Source organism: Oryza glaberrima, chromosome 10, assembly GCF_000147395.1.
Source record: "Oryza glaberrima chromosome 10, OglaRS2, whole genome shotgun sequence".
In the NCBI taxonomy this organism is placed as follows: Eukaryota; Viridiplantae; Streptophyta; class Magnoliopsida; order Poales; family Poaceae; genus Oryza; species Oryza glaberrima.
This window is the reverse complement of record NC_068335.1, coordinates 14,383,166-14,399,331: the sequence shown is the minus strand read 5'-3', so window position 1 is coordinate 14,399,331 and position 16,166 is coordinate 14,383,166. Positions and strand designations below refer to the sequence as shown.

General features: G+C 42.1%; 2 protein-coding genes across 2 annotated transcripts; both read left to right on the top strand.

The window, feature by feature from the left end:
• The first annotated feature begins 98 nt into the window (after positions 1–98).
• Positions 99–8,364, top strand: LOC127785863 (heat stress transcription factor A-2c). Its single transcript, XM_052313225.1, has 12 exons — positions 99–247; positions 898–1,009; positions 1,121–1,215; positions 1,335–1,449; positions 1,560–1,684; positions 2,027–2,097; positions 2,199–2,254; positions 4,284–4,361; positions 4,659–4,975; positions 6,649–7,495; positions 7,802–7,898; positions 7,997–8,364. The coding sequence occupies exons 1-10, from the start codon at positions 230–232 to the stop codon at positions 7,420–7,422; spliced, it is 1,761 nt and encodes a 586-aa protein (XP_052169185.1). The 5' UTR covers positions 99–229; the 3' UTR covers positions 7,423–7,495; positions 7,802–7,898; positions 7,997–8,364.
• Positions 8,365–11,193: 2,829 nt separating this feature from the next.
• LOC127753536 (protein EARLY HEADING DATE 2) lies at positions 11,194–15,146 on the top strand. The gene is made up of 3 exons (XM_052279020.1): positions 11,194–11,750; positions 11,843–12,266; positions 13,843–15,146. The coding sequence occupies exons 1-3, from the start codon at positions 11,501–11,503 to the stop codon at positions 14,588–14,590; spliced, it is 1,422 nt and encodes a 473-aa protein (XP_052134980.1). The 5' UTR covers positions 11,194–11,500; the 3' UTR covers positions 14,591–15,146.
• Positions 15,147–16,166: the final 1,020 nt, after the last annotated feature.

Genomic DNA, 16,166 nt, shown 5'->3' with positions numbered 1-16,166 from the left:
GGAAACTGAGGTAGTTAAAAAAAAAAAAGATTTTGACTTTGTACTCGCTCGAGAAATTCTCAGCATTCCTCGGGGTCCTGCGAGCAAAAAATCCCTACACCGAGCGTATAGAAATCGATCCTTCGCTCTTCCCGAGGAAGAAAAGAGAGAGCAGCAGCGAGAGACGAACAAAAAACAGAATCCATCGCCATAATCGAAGGTTCGCTCTTGCTTCCACCCCGCAATCCACATGGAGAACGAATTCCAGGTACACGATCGATCTTTCCCACGGTTTTCTTTCCGCGGATTTTTGTTTTTCTTTTCCCCACTGTTATCTTCTTTCTCTGGGAGCGAGCAGTACAGCAGCAGAGTACAGGATTCTGCTTGTTTCCTGTGCAATGTTTCTCTTTTGGGGGTTTAGGGTTGGGGTTGGTTTGAGTTCTCTGGCAGTAGAGAGATTCTTGAGGGTGAAGTGAGAAATGAGAGGGCTTTTTCGTGTATTAGGTACGGATTTATTATAGAAAGGATCTTCAGGGAGATTGTAATTCTTGGAAACGACAGGGATGATTTGTTTGGCTAAATCCCAGTTATTCTTGGAACCGTTTTATTTCGGTTTCTGTTGTAAAGCAGAGACTAAATCAGCAGTCACATTTTCTTCTTAAAAAATTGGCACAGTGCCTAGAGAAAATCTGATACTCATATGGAATATGGATACCTACTGTGTAACCTGACAATATGAAATCTGTGTGTTTTCATGCTCATGAATGCTGATTGGGGGTTAAGTTCAGTTAGGAAACGTTTTATGTGTCCTCATTTTGCAGACAATTTATTGTAAGTACATCATTTGTGGTGTGCGGTGTTTAAGTTCTGGTAATCTTGTTGATTGTTGTACTGTTGTTTTTCCCCCCCAAAAAAAAGGATGGTAAGACGGAGGTGATAGAAGCATGGTACATGGATGATAGCGAAGAGGACCAGAGGCTTCCTCATCACCGCGAACCCAAAGAATTCATTCCTGTTGATAAGCTTACAGGTTTGCACATATGTAGATCAGCACATTGCCTTTGTGCATTGAAGCTCTTGTTATTGTTGTTGTTGTTGTTCATACAAGCTAGTAAAACATGTGTGTTTCTTTAATATCTAGAACTAGGAGTAATCAGCTGGCGCCTAAATCCTGATAACTGGGAGAATTGCGAGAACCTGAAGAGAATCCGCGAAGCCAGAGGTTACTCTTATGTGGTTTGTCCTCAGCTCAGACCTGCATTTGCAACATACTGTGTTATGTTCCAACATAGTACTGTTCAGTGACTGTAAATTCAAATATGAGAACTCTTTAGTGACTGCTTTGCCCTGGTCAGGACATTTGTGATGTGTGCCCAGAGAAGCTGCCAAATTATGAAACTAAGATCAAGAGTTTCTTTGAAGAACACCTGCACACCGATGAAGAAATACGCTATTGTCTTGAAGGGAGTGGTTCGTATCTTATCGTGTTCTTTTTATGTAATTAAGTGCATGTTATGCAGCCATTGAAACCGAGGTCATCCTTCTCAATATAATCCTGTATTTTGTTCTATGTTGTTAAGGATACTTTGATGTGAGAGACCAAAATGATCAGTGGATTCGTATAGCACTGAAGAAAGGAGGCATGATTGTTCTGCCTGCAGGGATGTACCACCGCTTTACGTTGGACACCGACAACTATATCAAGGTACTCCTCTACCTTGTCAGCTTTGTCTGATCATCCCATTGCACACATCATTTGTCATTAATTAAAAAAAATGTGACGACGTTGTTCCAAATGGTTAATTGCATCATGTGTCTGGTACTGCCTAACCAAGTACATACCCAATGAGCAAATTCATCATCAACTGAGATGAAATTTTGTGAGGGTTTGGTAACTGATCTACTGAAGGAAAAAATTGCTTTGTTGAGTTATTCCAATCAAATACATACATATAATCCATTTTTTGTTTTTTGAAATCTGAACTCTTGCATTGACTCTTATGAATAATAAACAACTTATTAGTTCATTGGACATATTCTTTTACAGGCAATGCGACTGTTTGTTGGCGATCCTGTTTGGACACCCTACAACCGTCCCCATGACCATCTTCCTGCAAGGTAAGCCCAGGATTTCGACGTCATTCTCATTGCTGCCTACCATCAATTTTTGTTTCCCTCCTTTTCTTGTTCCTTTACGGAGCCTTGCTGTATTCTTTCAGAAAGGAGTTTTTGGCTAAACTTCTCAAGTCAGAAGGTGAAAATCAAGCAGTTGAAGGCTTCTGAGGGTTTTGTTGGGCTCCTGCACTGCGGTTCTATATTCAACCTGAATAAGATGTGCTATAGCAATGTAAATTTAGCACAGTGGCTATGGTCGCCACTCACCAACTTGAAGTGAAAGATTTAATGATTTTTGTTAATTCTTATGTATCAATCGGCATATAGCATTTCCGAAATGTGTTTTCAATAAACAGAAAGTAAGAGACATGAAGCTGAAAATGAACAAAATTTCTCAAATATGCAGTGTCATTGGACCATGGTCTGTCTGCTGCTTGCCTGCTTCTTTCGTGGTTTACTCTGTTATTGTTTCTGGCCTTATCTTTTCGCTTATGCTTATCAGCCAAAATTTCAATTTTCAACCTTAAATTTAGAGCTGATTTTGGGTTTTTTCACCTAAGTTTATTTTTCAGCCTTTGTTTTTAGATTGCTAAGAACACGCATATAAAAGTTTTATTCACAAATTACTTTTTGTTTGCAAATATGTCGTTTCGCTTATTTATGAAATAAGCGAAACAATGGGGCCATTAGTATACTTCTGACCAATAAGAGTCTCCTGGCCAAAATAAAATAAAATATATAAGCAACATAATTTGAATTTTTAAATTAATTTATGATTAATTAAGTGGATTTTCTGTTACTTTTTATTTTTTAAGTCGTCTTTTTGACAACTCTAAAATCATTTTCACTGCCTTTATCATGTATCTTCTGTATATCGCAGCTATAAAGCTACCACATCCATTTTAAAATGTAGCTATTCTTAGTTATGAATCTAACACTGTTTTAATCAAATAGGCCTACAATGTGAGCGAAAAGTTTCCTCAAATAATTAAAAGGAAATGCCCACAGATTTCACACAAGTTGGCAAGGCATTTAGCAAATGCCAAAGAAGATTACACCGAGTCAATTCCAGTGTAGTACTTAAGGCCCAATGCACAGGTGACATGTGTCTCTACAGTATGCTCACGTGTTTGGTTGTAAGGATTGGATGGAATGGGGTGAACCCACTTTTAGAGATGTTTGGTTTAGGGTGAGTGGGATGGGTTGGTCGCAGGAAAGAAATATTCCTCTCAGATCTGGGACTAACCGATTCGGGCAAATCTCGCGGACGAACTCGTCCCACTTGGGACGAGCAAACGGCGTCACCGCGCCCTCCGCCACCTCCGCGACCGATGCCTCGTCCGCGACCGCTGGTCCGCCGCCACTACTCTTAGATCCGGGAGCCGCCTCGCCTCCGCTCGTCCGCGCCCGCCGCCACCTCTCCTTCGCTTGCGCCGCCGAGCTCCTCCGCCCCCACGCTCACCGTTCGCTGCATCCCTGCCACTAGAAGCCAGACGGCACTAACGGTCAGTACAAATTTGTCCTGTCCATCCCATCCCATCTCAATCCCTTCTACCAAACAAAAAAAACCATAACCATTGTATACCATAAACCAAATAGACAACTGTAACCATCTTATCCCACAAAATAGGATAGGTCTAACACATCCCACTTCGTGCCCAAACCAAATACACGCTAGATATGGTTATAAGGGTAGATTGTGCATATGTCAGTTCATAGGGTGAGTGTACGTTCAATGTAAGCATATGATTTTATACCGTGTTTTTCTAAAGAAATATCTTTCTTTGCACTCAGACCAAATTAAAAAAAAAAGTACTTCCTCCATACAAAACACACTTTTGGGTTCTTAAAAAAACACAGGCAAATCCATAAAGTGCTATTTTTTTGGTTATTTTCCTCCACTGTATACGAGTTATGTCATATTCAAATACAGAAATGTCTTTTAACGGAGAGAGTAAATTTTACAACACTGTATACGGAGTAGTAGTACACTACTACCAGTAGACTACACACGTGCTGTGTACAACTGGGCTTTCAACCAGCAGCGTGACCCAAAAGCTGCCAAACTGGGCCGACCTCGATGATGAGTTGTCACCCTCAAATTGGGCCACCTGTCCACCACCCGGCCCATCCACCTGCCCCCATCTGTCCCACCCAACCCCCCTCCCCCCCCTCTCTCCACTCTCCAGAAGCTTCTCCGCGGCCAGTGGCGACGCTACCCTACGCGGCGTCTAGAACCTTCCACACCTCTCCCGACGCCTCTCGACGTACGGCGAGGGTATTTTTATCTCTCCGACCACCCTCCGCCCTCGCTCTTCTTCCCCCCGCACACGAAGAATTTCTCGCTTCGTTTCATCCCCACCATTTTTTTTTGTTTGACCTCGAAAGGGAAAGCAGAAGAAGAAAACAGAAGAAGAAAACAATATCCCAAAATATCCCCGAAATTCCACCACCTGTAGCAGCAGCGATCGCGTGTGTTCTTGGTTCCAATTCGTCGCCTGATACTCCGATTCGAGTTCTTGATCAAAGTTGCTGGGGTTAATTTGGGTTCTTGGTTGTGAAAGGCGGGAGGGGGGTCATGGACCCGGCGGCGGCGGGCATTGTGAAGGAGGAGATGCTGGAGTCGCAGCAGCAGCAGCGGCAGGAGGATGGCGGGGCGGCGCCGCGGCCGATGGAGGGGCTGCACGAGGTTGGGCCGCCGCCGTTCCTGACGAAGACGTACGACCTGGTGGAGGACCCGGCCACCGACGGCGTCGTGTCGTGGAGCCGCGCGGGCAACAGCTTCGTCGTCTGGGACCCGCACGTCTTCGCCGACCTCCTCCTCCCGCGCCTCTTCAAGCACAACAACTTCTCCAGCTTCGTCCGGCAGCTCAACACCTACGTGAGCACCCCTAATCCTAATCCTAATCCCTTTCCTTGTGGAGATAGTACTAGCTGTTCTTTTAATTTTATTCCTCCTGAACCGGAAAAAAATACCTGTCTGATGATGTAGATTCGTAAGTAATCTTGGGTAGCACTGTAATTGTTGTTTACTGAAGTAGTGCTTACCGTTTAGTGTCATTGTGATTTGTGTGGCAATGGTATGCGCATTCTGATGATTGTAAATTACAGATTTCTGATAGTTGTTTACACTGTTTAGGATTTGCGTCATTGTGATTTGTGACATTCTCTGCACACTCTGCAAAAGCTTTGCTTGTCTTGAGAGATGTTGAAGCAGAGTCTTCTAGTGTTTGATCCTCTTTGTAGTCATGTTTAGGTGCTAGTTTTTTTTTTTCTTTTGCCATAACGGTACAAGTATATTTGCTACTAGGTATATATGTGTTGATCCAACTTGGAATGCTACTAAAGCATTTGTGCTTAGTAGTGTAAAAGAACATTTCAAAGAACCATGAATTAGATTGTGAAGGGTTGGTTTGGTTTGTGGCCTAAATAGGCCTTACCAAATTTTGTCAGTGCCAAAATTTGGCTAGTTTTGTCATGACTAATTTTGGTAAAGCAAAGTTGTGTTTGGATTGAAGCCAAAATAGCCTAAGTTCACTATTGAAATGGCCTATTTTCTTAGGCATGCCAAAATTTGTCTTCAAACCAAATAGACAGTAAACACTATTAAAATTACCAAATATTGGTAAGCCTAATTTAGGCCTCGAACCAAACCAGCCCGAAAAGTTAACATTAAGAAAATGTTGTGTGAAAAGTGAAATAGAGAACCAAATTGAAGCGTCGGGAAGCAGTGGAATCAACTATTTAGTTGTTAGGTGATAGTTGCACTGAGCTTGGTATACATAAATAAATGTATTGAAATGTTACAGAAACTTCTTACTACAGAGTTTGTGGAAGAGCAGTTTCAGAGCAGACTAGGGCTTTATTTGCTACTACCTCCGTTTCATATTATAAGACTTTCTAGCATTGCCCACATTCATATAGATGTTATATCGTCTACATTCATTAACATCTATATGAATGTGGGCAATGCTGGAAAGTCATATAATCTGAAACGGAGGAAGTACTGTTTAGTGTTTAAAATCACTTCGCTGCCACCGGCTAACTGACTTAGGTCTTTGGCAGATTTAGTTTTCAGGACAGCCTATAAAATAAAATTTGATAATGTCCATCCTGATTTTTTGATACTCATCAACCAAGTTTTGCAATCTTCAATCCTACTTCTGAAATATTGAATTTGTGTGATGCATGTATAAATGGCACCTTTAGCATGCTTATATTCTTAAAACAATGCATGCTCCAATGAGCTTCATCTCACGTTGAGGTTAGGGGATTCTGGGAGATTAATTCTCCCGCGCAAGTGTATCATCCTGACATGATTTCTCAAACTTCTTATTGTTGCTAGATGGAACAAGATACTGGATGAAGTACAAGAACCAGATTGTTTTTGTTCTAGAAGACTCAACTGATCACCTTCAAATGATATAGTATACTGATGGTCATTCTTTCACTAAAAAGCTACAGTCTAAAATCTAGAGCAGTTATCCTAATCTTTCACGTTGGCATGTGCATCTGGCCTTACAATGGTGATGTTTGTCTCATTAAAATCTACAGGGCTTCAGAAAGGTCGATCCTGATAGGTGGGAGTTTGCAAATGAAGGTTTTCTCAGGGGCCAAAGGCATCTCCTGAAAACGATAAAGAGAAGGAAGCCCCCGTCCAATGCACCTCCGTCACAACAACAGTCCCTCACATCTTGTCTGGAAGTTGGTGAGTTTGGATTCGAGGAAGAAATTGACAGGCTGAAGCGTGATAAGAACATCTTGATCACAGAGGTAGTAAAGCTAAGGCAGGAGCAGCAGGCCACTAAAGATCATGTGAAAGCCATGGAAGATAGGCTACGAGCCGCTGAGCAGAAACAGGTCCAGATGATGGGGTTCTTGGCAAGAGCAATGCGCAACCCAGAGTTCTTCCAGCAGTTGGCACAGCAGAAAGAGAAGAGGAAGGAGCTTGAGGATGCCATCTCGAAGAAAAGAAGGCGGCCTATAGACAATGTTCCATTCTATGACCCTGGGGAAACAAGTCAGACTGAGCAACTTGATTCGCCGTATTTGTTTGATTCAGGTGTGCTTAATGAGTTAAGTGAACCTGGAATCCCTGAGCTGGAGAATCTCGCAGTGAACATTCAGGATCTGGGGAAGGGTAAAGTAGATGAAGAGAGGCAGAATCAAACTAATGGTCAGGCAGAGCTCGGAGATGACTTCTGGGCAGAGCTGTTGGTTGAAGATTTCGCAGGCAAGGAGGAGCAGTCAGAGTTGGATGGCAAAATTGACGGCATCGACGAACTGGCTCAACAGTTGGGGTATCTGAGCTCTACTAGTCCAAAATAGAGTTGATTTTGTGATTGTTCATCCAACAACTACTGCTGCTTCAGTGCTTTTGAAGATCATCTTGAACAAACTGGTATATTTCACATTCAACGGTGCAAATCTGATAAAACTGCTCATATATTGATATTTTGTTTAAATTACATTATCTCGCTTATATCTGCAGGAATGTTGGCTGTGTACATCCGTTTGGATGTAGAGGCCGGTTTAATCCATTATCTAAAATAAATCTGCAGGAATGTGGATTAGAGTAGTGATTGGATCTTTGCCATCGGGGCTGAATATTGATAATGCCGATTTTTCATTCCATTTTTTCGAATATATGTTTCTCCATTTCAGCCCTGCTACTTGCTTCTGAATTGCTCTGTTGCTTGTTAAACAGATCCAATTGACTAGTGGAAATATGACCAACTACGGAAGGTGTTCATGGTGTTTCCCAGACTATGGACGCCACTGTCTAGAAGCTGTATAAACAGTCTGTAAGTAATACTTTCTTAATTGCCATTTTATCATGCCACAGCAATTCAGATAAAATCAAATTGTAGCAAATTAGCAATGTTGGGATTCTTTCATGCAGGTTTGCCCTGACAGAGCTCCATGATCTGTAATATGGTGGCTGCCTCCAACCTGATTAGCAAAGGATCCTAAAGAACTCAATGACTATGGAAGTAGACAGCTGATGTATATAATCCAGTGACCATTAGCTGGTATCAGTAGCTCTCTGTGGAAGCAGTTTACTGCTTGTAGAACCAGTTGGGTGAAGTTCTTGTAGGCTATGCCGGTGCATTTGTATGGGTCCTTGGCCTGTTATTGGCATCTGGCTCTATGTTGCCTCAGTGTCTAAGTATGGTCCCTGCTATCCCATCTAGTTTAGGTCTCCATGTGGTCATCCATGATGTATCCTTGAACATCTATGCTGTTCAAATAAAGATGGAATTTTGCTTAGTTCTTAGTTCTTACCTGTTGTTGAGTCTTGAGAAGTTTGATGCTTCTGGTTAGTGGTTACTGAAGATTGAACCTGTTAATTGGCTGAAAGCTCTTGTGAGCTCCTGTATCTGTCACAAATCCTGCAGTTTCGGCAGCATTCGATCCATTTACACACAGAATGTTGGTGATTTCTTGCTTGCCGAAGGATGTTGTTGATTAGGACCAATGCTTTTGTAGCCTTCTGTGATGCCACAAGTTGCTTTCTTGGTATTTGGAAGCATGTCACTATCTGCGCAACTGAATGGTTCAAGACTTCAAGTTATTTAGTGGATGGATTTGTTCAAGTGTTTAGTGTTGCTGAACTCTTTGAATCCATGTGACTAGTTTGGGAAAGCAAATGTTTAGCAGGAATGAGCCACTGCATAATCTCACTGATACATTCAGACAGGCAAGGGTCATGGAGCCTTGTCTGTTTATACAAGGGAAAACACACACTGGTCTTGTATGCTAATTAATGAGGGCATAAGTAACATGCTTAAGATTAGCAGGTTTGTTTTGCCTTTTACTTTATCTGGCACCCAATTGAAGTACAACAGATGGATGAACCTGACAGATACAATGAAATGAATGGAGCTGAACTAGTCAATTGTTGGAACAGAGAGCAGTCCATTGTTGAAACAGGGAAAAGGCATCAGATATAACTGTTACCTATGGTGGTGGATGGATGGATAAACATCTGCACACTTAACACTTTGCAAGGTTAGTAGCTTTCAACAACACAGAGAACACATTAGAAAAAAAAGGTTGAACAAAAATAGACAGTGCTTAGTAGAACAAACTGAATGAGATCCAAACCCAACCAACCAGCTCAAGAAGAGCCCACAAAGCCAAAGGGAATTAAGGGGCAAGGGACCAAAAAAAAATTCTCATCGGTGGGGCTAGAGCTAACACTCTCTTCCCTGCACTTTAGCCAGCCATTGGGCTGGAAAAGCAAAGGATGGAATAAGAAAAGGAGATACACACAAAAGAAGGAAAAGATCAAAGCAGCAAGCAAGGAATTAAGATCACAAAAACCAATAAAAAAATTGCAACCAAAAGAGCATCAGAAAGATGGAGAAAGAAACCCTTAATTAAGTGTTGATCAGAGATCAAGCCTGCAGAGAAGAAAGGAAGGACAGCAAAGAAGTAGTAGAGACAAAGAATGGATGGAATGTCTGATCTGACTTTTTAAGTCCTTCACAGGCTTTCTAAACAAAATATGCTCCTACTACCTGCAAGTTAACGGAAAGTAGTCTTTAAACATCAATCACAAGGTGTATGTAAAACTCTGAGAATTTTTTTTTTTTTTTTTTTTGCTGATAAACATCAGAGGAGCCAGTGGAGGAAAAGATCAAGATTAAAAGAAGAGGAGGGTCAATGAGTGGGTGTACTGTTACTTTTGCTTTCTTTGTAGAGGGGGGATCCCTTATGTGTGCATGCTCTCTGCATCTTTTTTTCTCTACTTTTCTTTCTAGTCATTGCTATAATTCCTTCCCTTGGCCTTCAGTGAATTCAGTGAAATAGTGCAGGTGCAACCCAATTAAAGCTTCTGATGAGATTAGCAGAAGGGGTGAGTAGAAATAGCATGCACACTGCTAGCTTTGAATATGGTTGAATTCCATTTATACTTATAGATAGAATTCTGCACCAACCAGTTCATTCCAAAAGCGCAAAGTTAAAAAAGAAAGAAAACCATATATTCAGATCATAATGATCTTAGTTAATTTCTTTTATCTGTACATAGCATATGCATATATCTCACTTTTCTCACCTTTGAAGATAAGATCAGAAAGGAAAGCGAGAAAACCAGTGCCTAAAGAACACATATGTTGAGAGAAGTTTAGGGATGAAATTAGCTCGAGTATATTGGGCAATGCTTAAGCTAATTAACTAGCCGGCCAAAACAACAGACCGGCACTAACTGAGCATATCACATTAATTAGCAACTCTCTTTTAGCAGTCTGACAAAAATGCAACTAGCTAGCTAGCACTGCAGATATATATTTTTTACTTGCTCTAATCCTCTAAATATGAGACAAGCTGGTATAACTAATGAGTGACATCTAGCTAGCACTCTAGATAACATTACTCATTGTGAATATGACAAGGAAACATAAACCAAAGTTGATGGTGCAGTCAGTCATGCATGGAGTACATATTGCAGTGTCCTGCCAGTTGTCACCACATGTTTTTTTTACATGTATATATCCAATCCAGCTAAGTGATGATCAAGGCCTAATTTCCCATAAGCACAGTGAAAATTTGGGAAATATAATTTTTTTCTCAGAGAAGATGTCCCCTCTCGTTTCTTACATATTGCTTATAGTTATTATTTATTCTTAAAAAAAATGACAAGATAGATTAATATGAAATATATATTACTCTACAAACATGCAACATCAAATCCTCCTTTTACAAATTGTAACGAAAGAAAAAAAACACTACTCCCTCCGTCCTATTTTAAGTATAATTATGGATTTTTTATCCAATGTTTGATTCTCCGTCTTATTTGAAATTTTTTATGATTAATATTTTTATTGTTATTAGATGACAAAACATGAATAATACTTTATGCGTGATTTATTTTTTTATAAGTTTTTCAAGTAAGACGGACGGTCAAACGTTGGACATAAAAACCGTACAATCACAGTCATATTTATTACTAAGCAGCAGTAAGCTAATAAGTATGATGGAACTGATCAATGCCTGATCCATCGATATGCATGCGTGATGTGCTGCAAGTGAGAGAGAATTAAAAGGCGAGATGAAACTAAAGGGGAGGGAGGGAGGGAGGGAGAGAGAGAGAGAGAGAAGAAAAAAAGAAAGAAAGAAGAGGGCACGGCTGCATGGCGTAGCTAGCTTTCTTCCTGGCCCAGATCGAGCGAGCGCGATATGATTGCATCATCCATCGAGCTCAGCTCAGCTCATCTCACCTCGCCTCGCCTTCTTATTCTGGCTCATCTGCAAGCTGCAGCTGCAGCAACTGCAACCTGCAGAAGGCGAGGCGCCCTGACGCCTTTTCCCGCGATCTGATCTTGCCTCCCACCCTTCTCCTCCCACTTCTTCTCATCCACCCACTGTAGCCTCGAGACCACACGTAGAGTTTTAGCTAGCCATGTTGCTGTCTGATCTCTCGTCTGATCAGGAGGCCACTGGGTCCAACTCCCATGGAGGAGGAGGAGATCGTATGGTGGTGGGTAGCCATGGCGCCGCCCATGTCGTGCTCAGCAATTTGTTTCTGCCACCGGCGGCGGCGGCGGCGACGATGCTGCTGCCTGCTGCTCCGGTGATGGTGCGGCCGGCGGCGATGGCGGCGGCGCAGGAGCCGAGAGCCAAGAAGAAGAGGAGCCTCCCCGGCAACCCAGGTGAGCGAGAAACTGCCTAGCTCTTCTTCTTCTTCTTGCTTGATCGATCTCATCTCAATTCTGCTGTCTCGCCATGGTGTTGGATCGATAAGACCCGGAGGCGGAGGTGATCGCGCTGTCGCCGCGGGCGCTGGTGGCGACGAACCGCTTCGTCTGCGAGGTCTGCAACAAGGGGTTCCAGCGCGACCAGAACCTGCAGCTCCACCGCCGCGGCCACAACCTCCCCTGGAAGCTCCGCCACCGCGCCGCCGCTGTCTCCGCCGTGACGACAGCGGCGCCGGCGCCGAGGAAGAGGGTGTACGTGTGCCCGGAGCCGACGTGCGTGCACCACGACCCGGCTCGGGCGCTGGGCGACCTGACCGGGATCAAGAAGCACTTCTCGCGGAAGCACGGGGAGAAGCGGTGGCGGTGCGAGCGGTGCGGGAAGAGGTACGCCGTGCACTCCGACTGGAAGGCGCACGTCAAGAACTGCGGCACCCGCGAGTACCGCTGCGACTGCGGCATCCTCTTCTCCAGGTCCGGCCACCCCCACGCTCGCCGTTAAACACACACCTTTGATTACTATTTATTACTACTCCCTCCGTGCTCTAATACAACGGATTTTGATATTTTATTTACACTGTTTAACTATTCGTCTTATAGAATTATTATTTATTTTATTTGTGACTTACTTTATTATCCAAAGTACTTTAAGCACAACTTATAAGACGAGTGGTCAAAACTACAAATAAAATATCAAAATCTCTTATATTAGAGAAGAGCGAGTAGCTCTTAATTAAACTTCTTTGCATATGCTATTGCATTAAAAAAGAACATCTCTGAAAAAAAAACATGGATGAACACTGATCAACTACCAACTGTTAATTCATCACTACTTCGAGAGGTTTTGAGTATTTTGGCAGTATAATACCTTGATATATATCTTCCAATTTCGAAGCTAGTGTTCTTCCTGTTCTTGCTCTTGTTTCCTAGCTAGCCCAGGCTTTCTGAACTTTTAGTCCGAAGTTATACGCATACCATTAGTTCAAGCATATACTCTCACTGGATCTGGTGTTTTATGTGAATTTCATCTGAAAATTCTGCATTTGCAAACGGGCTTTTTGAAGGTTTCAATATGTGCTTGTTATTAATCTCTAATGCATACATGGTGCTTATCATGTACGTCACACACACACACACACACACACACACACACACACACACACACACACACACACACACACACACACACACACACACACACACATATATATATATATATATATATATATATATATATATATATATATATAATCATACTCGAAAGTTTTATATTTCAAATATGTTTTTGAAAACCTGCAAATCCTGCATGCAGCTAGCTAGCTAGTCCGGGGCCTTTTTCAATGGTTGGGCATGCATGTGGCCATGAGATCTCCATCAGAATTTGAAAGCCATCTTCATCATCATATCTGCATTTGCAGGAGGCATTGATGGAAACACTTCATTTATAGATAATCTGCTGCTGCAGTAGGATCGCTTTCTTGCTCCCTTTTCTTGCCACAGTTCCTGCATTAGCAATTGAAATTTAAGGAGGCAGTTTCAAGGAGCAGATATAGATATATATTGGCTTATAGTTAGCTATAGCTAGCAGCTGGGGGACCCCAAGATACACAATAATTATGTACACTAAGTTTACACATGTAATTAATTATCTATGCAACACTACCAAAAATATTGATCTCAAGAAGTTAATTAATTAAACAGACACTAAAAATCTCTAACATTTACCCTGCTTGTAGCTCTAACTAGCATGTAAATCCATGAACCTGAACATCCAATGATCACACACGCGCACAAACCTTGGAAAAGAAACTAAGCTAATCATACGGCAAGGAGACCTTTCTTCACCAAAGTTAAATGCAACTTTACATGCATGCATGCGTTCATCACTGATCATGTGCACATCATCACTACTGTTACCCTACAAAATTTGGGAAATCAAACATAAATAATCACTAAAAAACTCTTTCATCTGATCAATCCACAGTCGTCCTTAATTAAATTAACAGTTGACAAAAATACAATAATTCCAATTAATTGTTCATGCCTGCAGGAAGGACAGCCTGCTGACACACAGGGCCTTCTGCGATGCCCTAGCTGAAGAGAGTGCAAGGCTTCTTGCTGCTGCAAACAACAGCAGCAGCATCACTACTACCACCTGCAACAACAGCAACATCAGCAGCAACAACAACAACAACAACATTAACAGCATTAGCAATAGCAATAATCTTCTGATCACCAGCAGCAGCAGCTCACCACCACTGTTCCTGCCATTCTCCACCACTCCTGCTGAAAACCCTAACCCTAATCAGCTCCTGTTCCTGCAACAACACCAAGCAGCTCACCACCAGCTGCTTCTTCCTCAGTTCCAGCAGCCACCCTCCTCGCCGCCGGCCTACTTCGATCACCTCGCATTCGGCGGCGGCGGCGGCGTCATCACCGGCAGCAGCTGCAACGACGACAATAGCTCGATCGCCGGCGATGTCATGGTGGCTGCAGGTGGTGACAGTGTCAGCTTCGGGCTTACCTCGGAAGGCTCCGTGACCATGCACGCCGGCGACGTCGGACGGCGCCGGCTCACCAGGGACTTCCTCGGCGTCGATCACGACGCCGGCGAGGTCGACGAGCTCGAGCTTGATGAGCTGCCGGCTGATCTGTCCACCACCGCCGCCGCCTGCCAGGGTTGCAACTTCGCCGCCGCCACCACCGCCGCCTGCTGCGCCACCGACTTCACCACCGGCAGCAGGCAGTACCTCGGCCGGCTGCCGCCGGTGAACGAGACGTGGAGCCACAACTTCTAAGCTAGCCATGAAGATCAAGCCATAATGCAAATTACCAAACTCTTAAAAAGCAGAAAATCGAAACTAGTGCCAATGCCACATCGATCGCATGTGTCATCGATCCTCCATGTTGTTGATTTCTTGATCTTGATTTTTAAAATTTCGTCTTAATTTCACTTAGGTGTTATTCTAACTTTTGCGACTCTGGATGCCAAGAAGCTTCATCCATGCAATGGATGAACCGATCAAATTTATGTTAATTGTTTTTTGTGCATTTGTTGAGATGGTGATGGCACATTGACACCTGCAGAGATCAGCTGTTTCTTGTCACAGTTTTTTTTTTTTTTTGTGTAAACTAGATGTAGTACTCCAGTAGGCAGCAACTCAATGACCAGTGTTTTAATTCTCAACTACTACTCTATGCATGAAAACACTTTCATGCATGCACTGCATGCAAAAGTTATACTACTGATTGTTTAGCAAATTTACATGCATGGATTTGCATATTGCATGCATGAATGATGAGCAGTGCACATGTGCATATGATGCATGAATGCATGTATATATGGATAGTACATAGGACTTAGAGCTCTCGGCAGGGACCATCCATGGCGAGAGATATACATGTGCAATCCCTAGGTAGAGGAATTGATCAGCTAGCACATAGTTTGAGAATTAAAGATAGAGAAGAGAAGAATGAAAAGGACTTGTGAAAAATGTGTGCAAACTTCTTTATTGCCGTGCGTTGACACGCATCATGCTCATGTGCCCCCACACCCATCTCCTAGCTCCTCTACCCTTTTTGACTCCTAATCATTAATTAGTAAGTTCATCATTAGTATAAAAATGTCAAGTCGCCATCAGCGTACCTATGAACATACATATGGTTAGTTACATTGGTTAATTAATAAAAATATCAAATAAACCAAAATAAAGCTAGGATTTGATCGAGAGAAATTTTATGATACTTGAGAAGAGGTACCGATCGAGAGGCATCATATTTTTCTAGTAATCCCTCGATTTCTTATTGTTCTAGCTTTGTACTAATTAAGTTAAACATTTATATATTTGACCATGATTTTTTATATTTTGGTGTAGTTTAACAACATATGAATTATATATTATGAAAGTATTCCTCATGGTGAATCTAATAACATAAATCTTATGGTGTTGAACTATATGAAATTGTAGAAAATACTTCATCCGTTTCATATTATAAGACTTTTTAGCATTGTCCACATTCATATATATGTTAATGAATTAGACATATATATGTGTCTAAATTTATTAACATCTATATAAATAGTTAAAGATATAAAATGTTTGACTGAAAAAAAGAAGGTACAGTATCCCAACTATTACGCTAAAAATCGTGTAACTCCTTAAGACCGAAAATCACTGTTTGATCAATGCAGCACATATTAATAACATTGTGATACTACAATAATGTAAAGACTTGATGCATATATATACATGCTACATACAACTACCATTTTGAACGGATCCAAATGCTTTTGAAAAAGAAGGGGCAGTAGGCATGCAAAAGATCAAAAGCCTAATGCTAGAATATTCTTGATGAGATGTGGATAAAGGATAT

Excerpts from the sequence above, each read along its gene's own strand:
- LOC127785863 (XM_052313225.1), top strand. Across the intron at positions 1,450-1,559 it reads CTATTGTCTTGAAGGGAGTG|GATACTTTGATGTGAGAGAC; the intron begins GTTCGTATCTTA and ends TATGTTGTTAAG. Across the intron at positions 4,362-4,658 it reads CTCTCCCGACGCCTCTCGAC|GCGGGAGGGGGGTCATGGAC; the intron begins GTACGGCGAGGG and ends TGGTTGTGAAAG.
- LOC127753536 (XM_052279020.1), top strand. The coding sequence starts at position 11,501 with ATGTTGCTGTCTGATCTCTCGTCTGATCAGGAGGCCACTGGGTCCAAC. Across the intron at positions 11,751-11,842 it reads GAGCCTCCCCGGCAACCCAG|ACCCGGAGGCGGAGGTGATC; the intron begins GTGAGCGAGAAA and ends TGGATCGATAAG. Across the intron at positions 12,267-13,842 it reads TGCGGCATCCTCTTCTCCAG|GAAGGACAGCCTGCTGACAC; the intron begins GTCCGGCCACCC and ends TCATGCCTGCAG.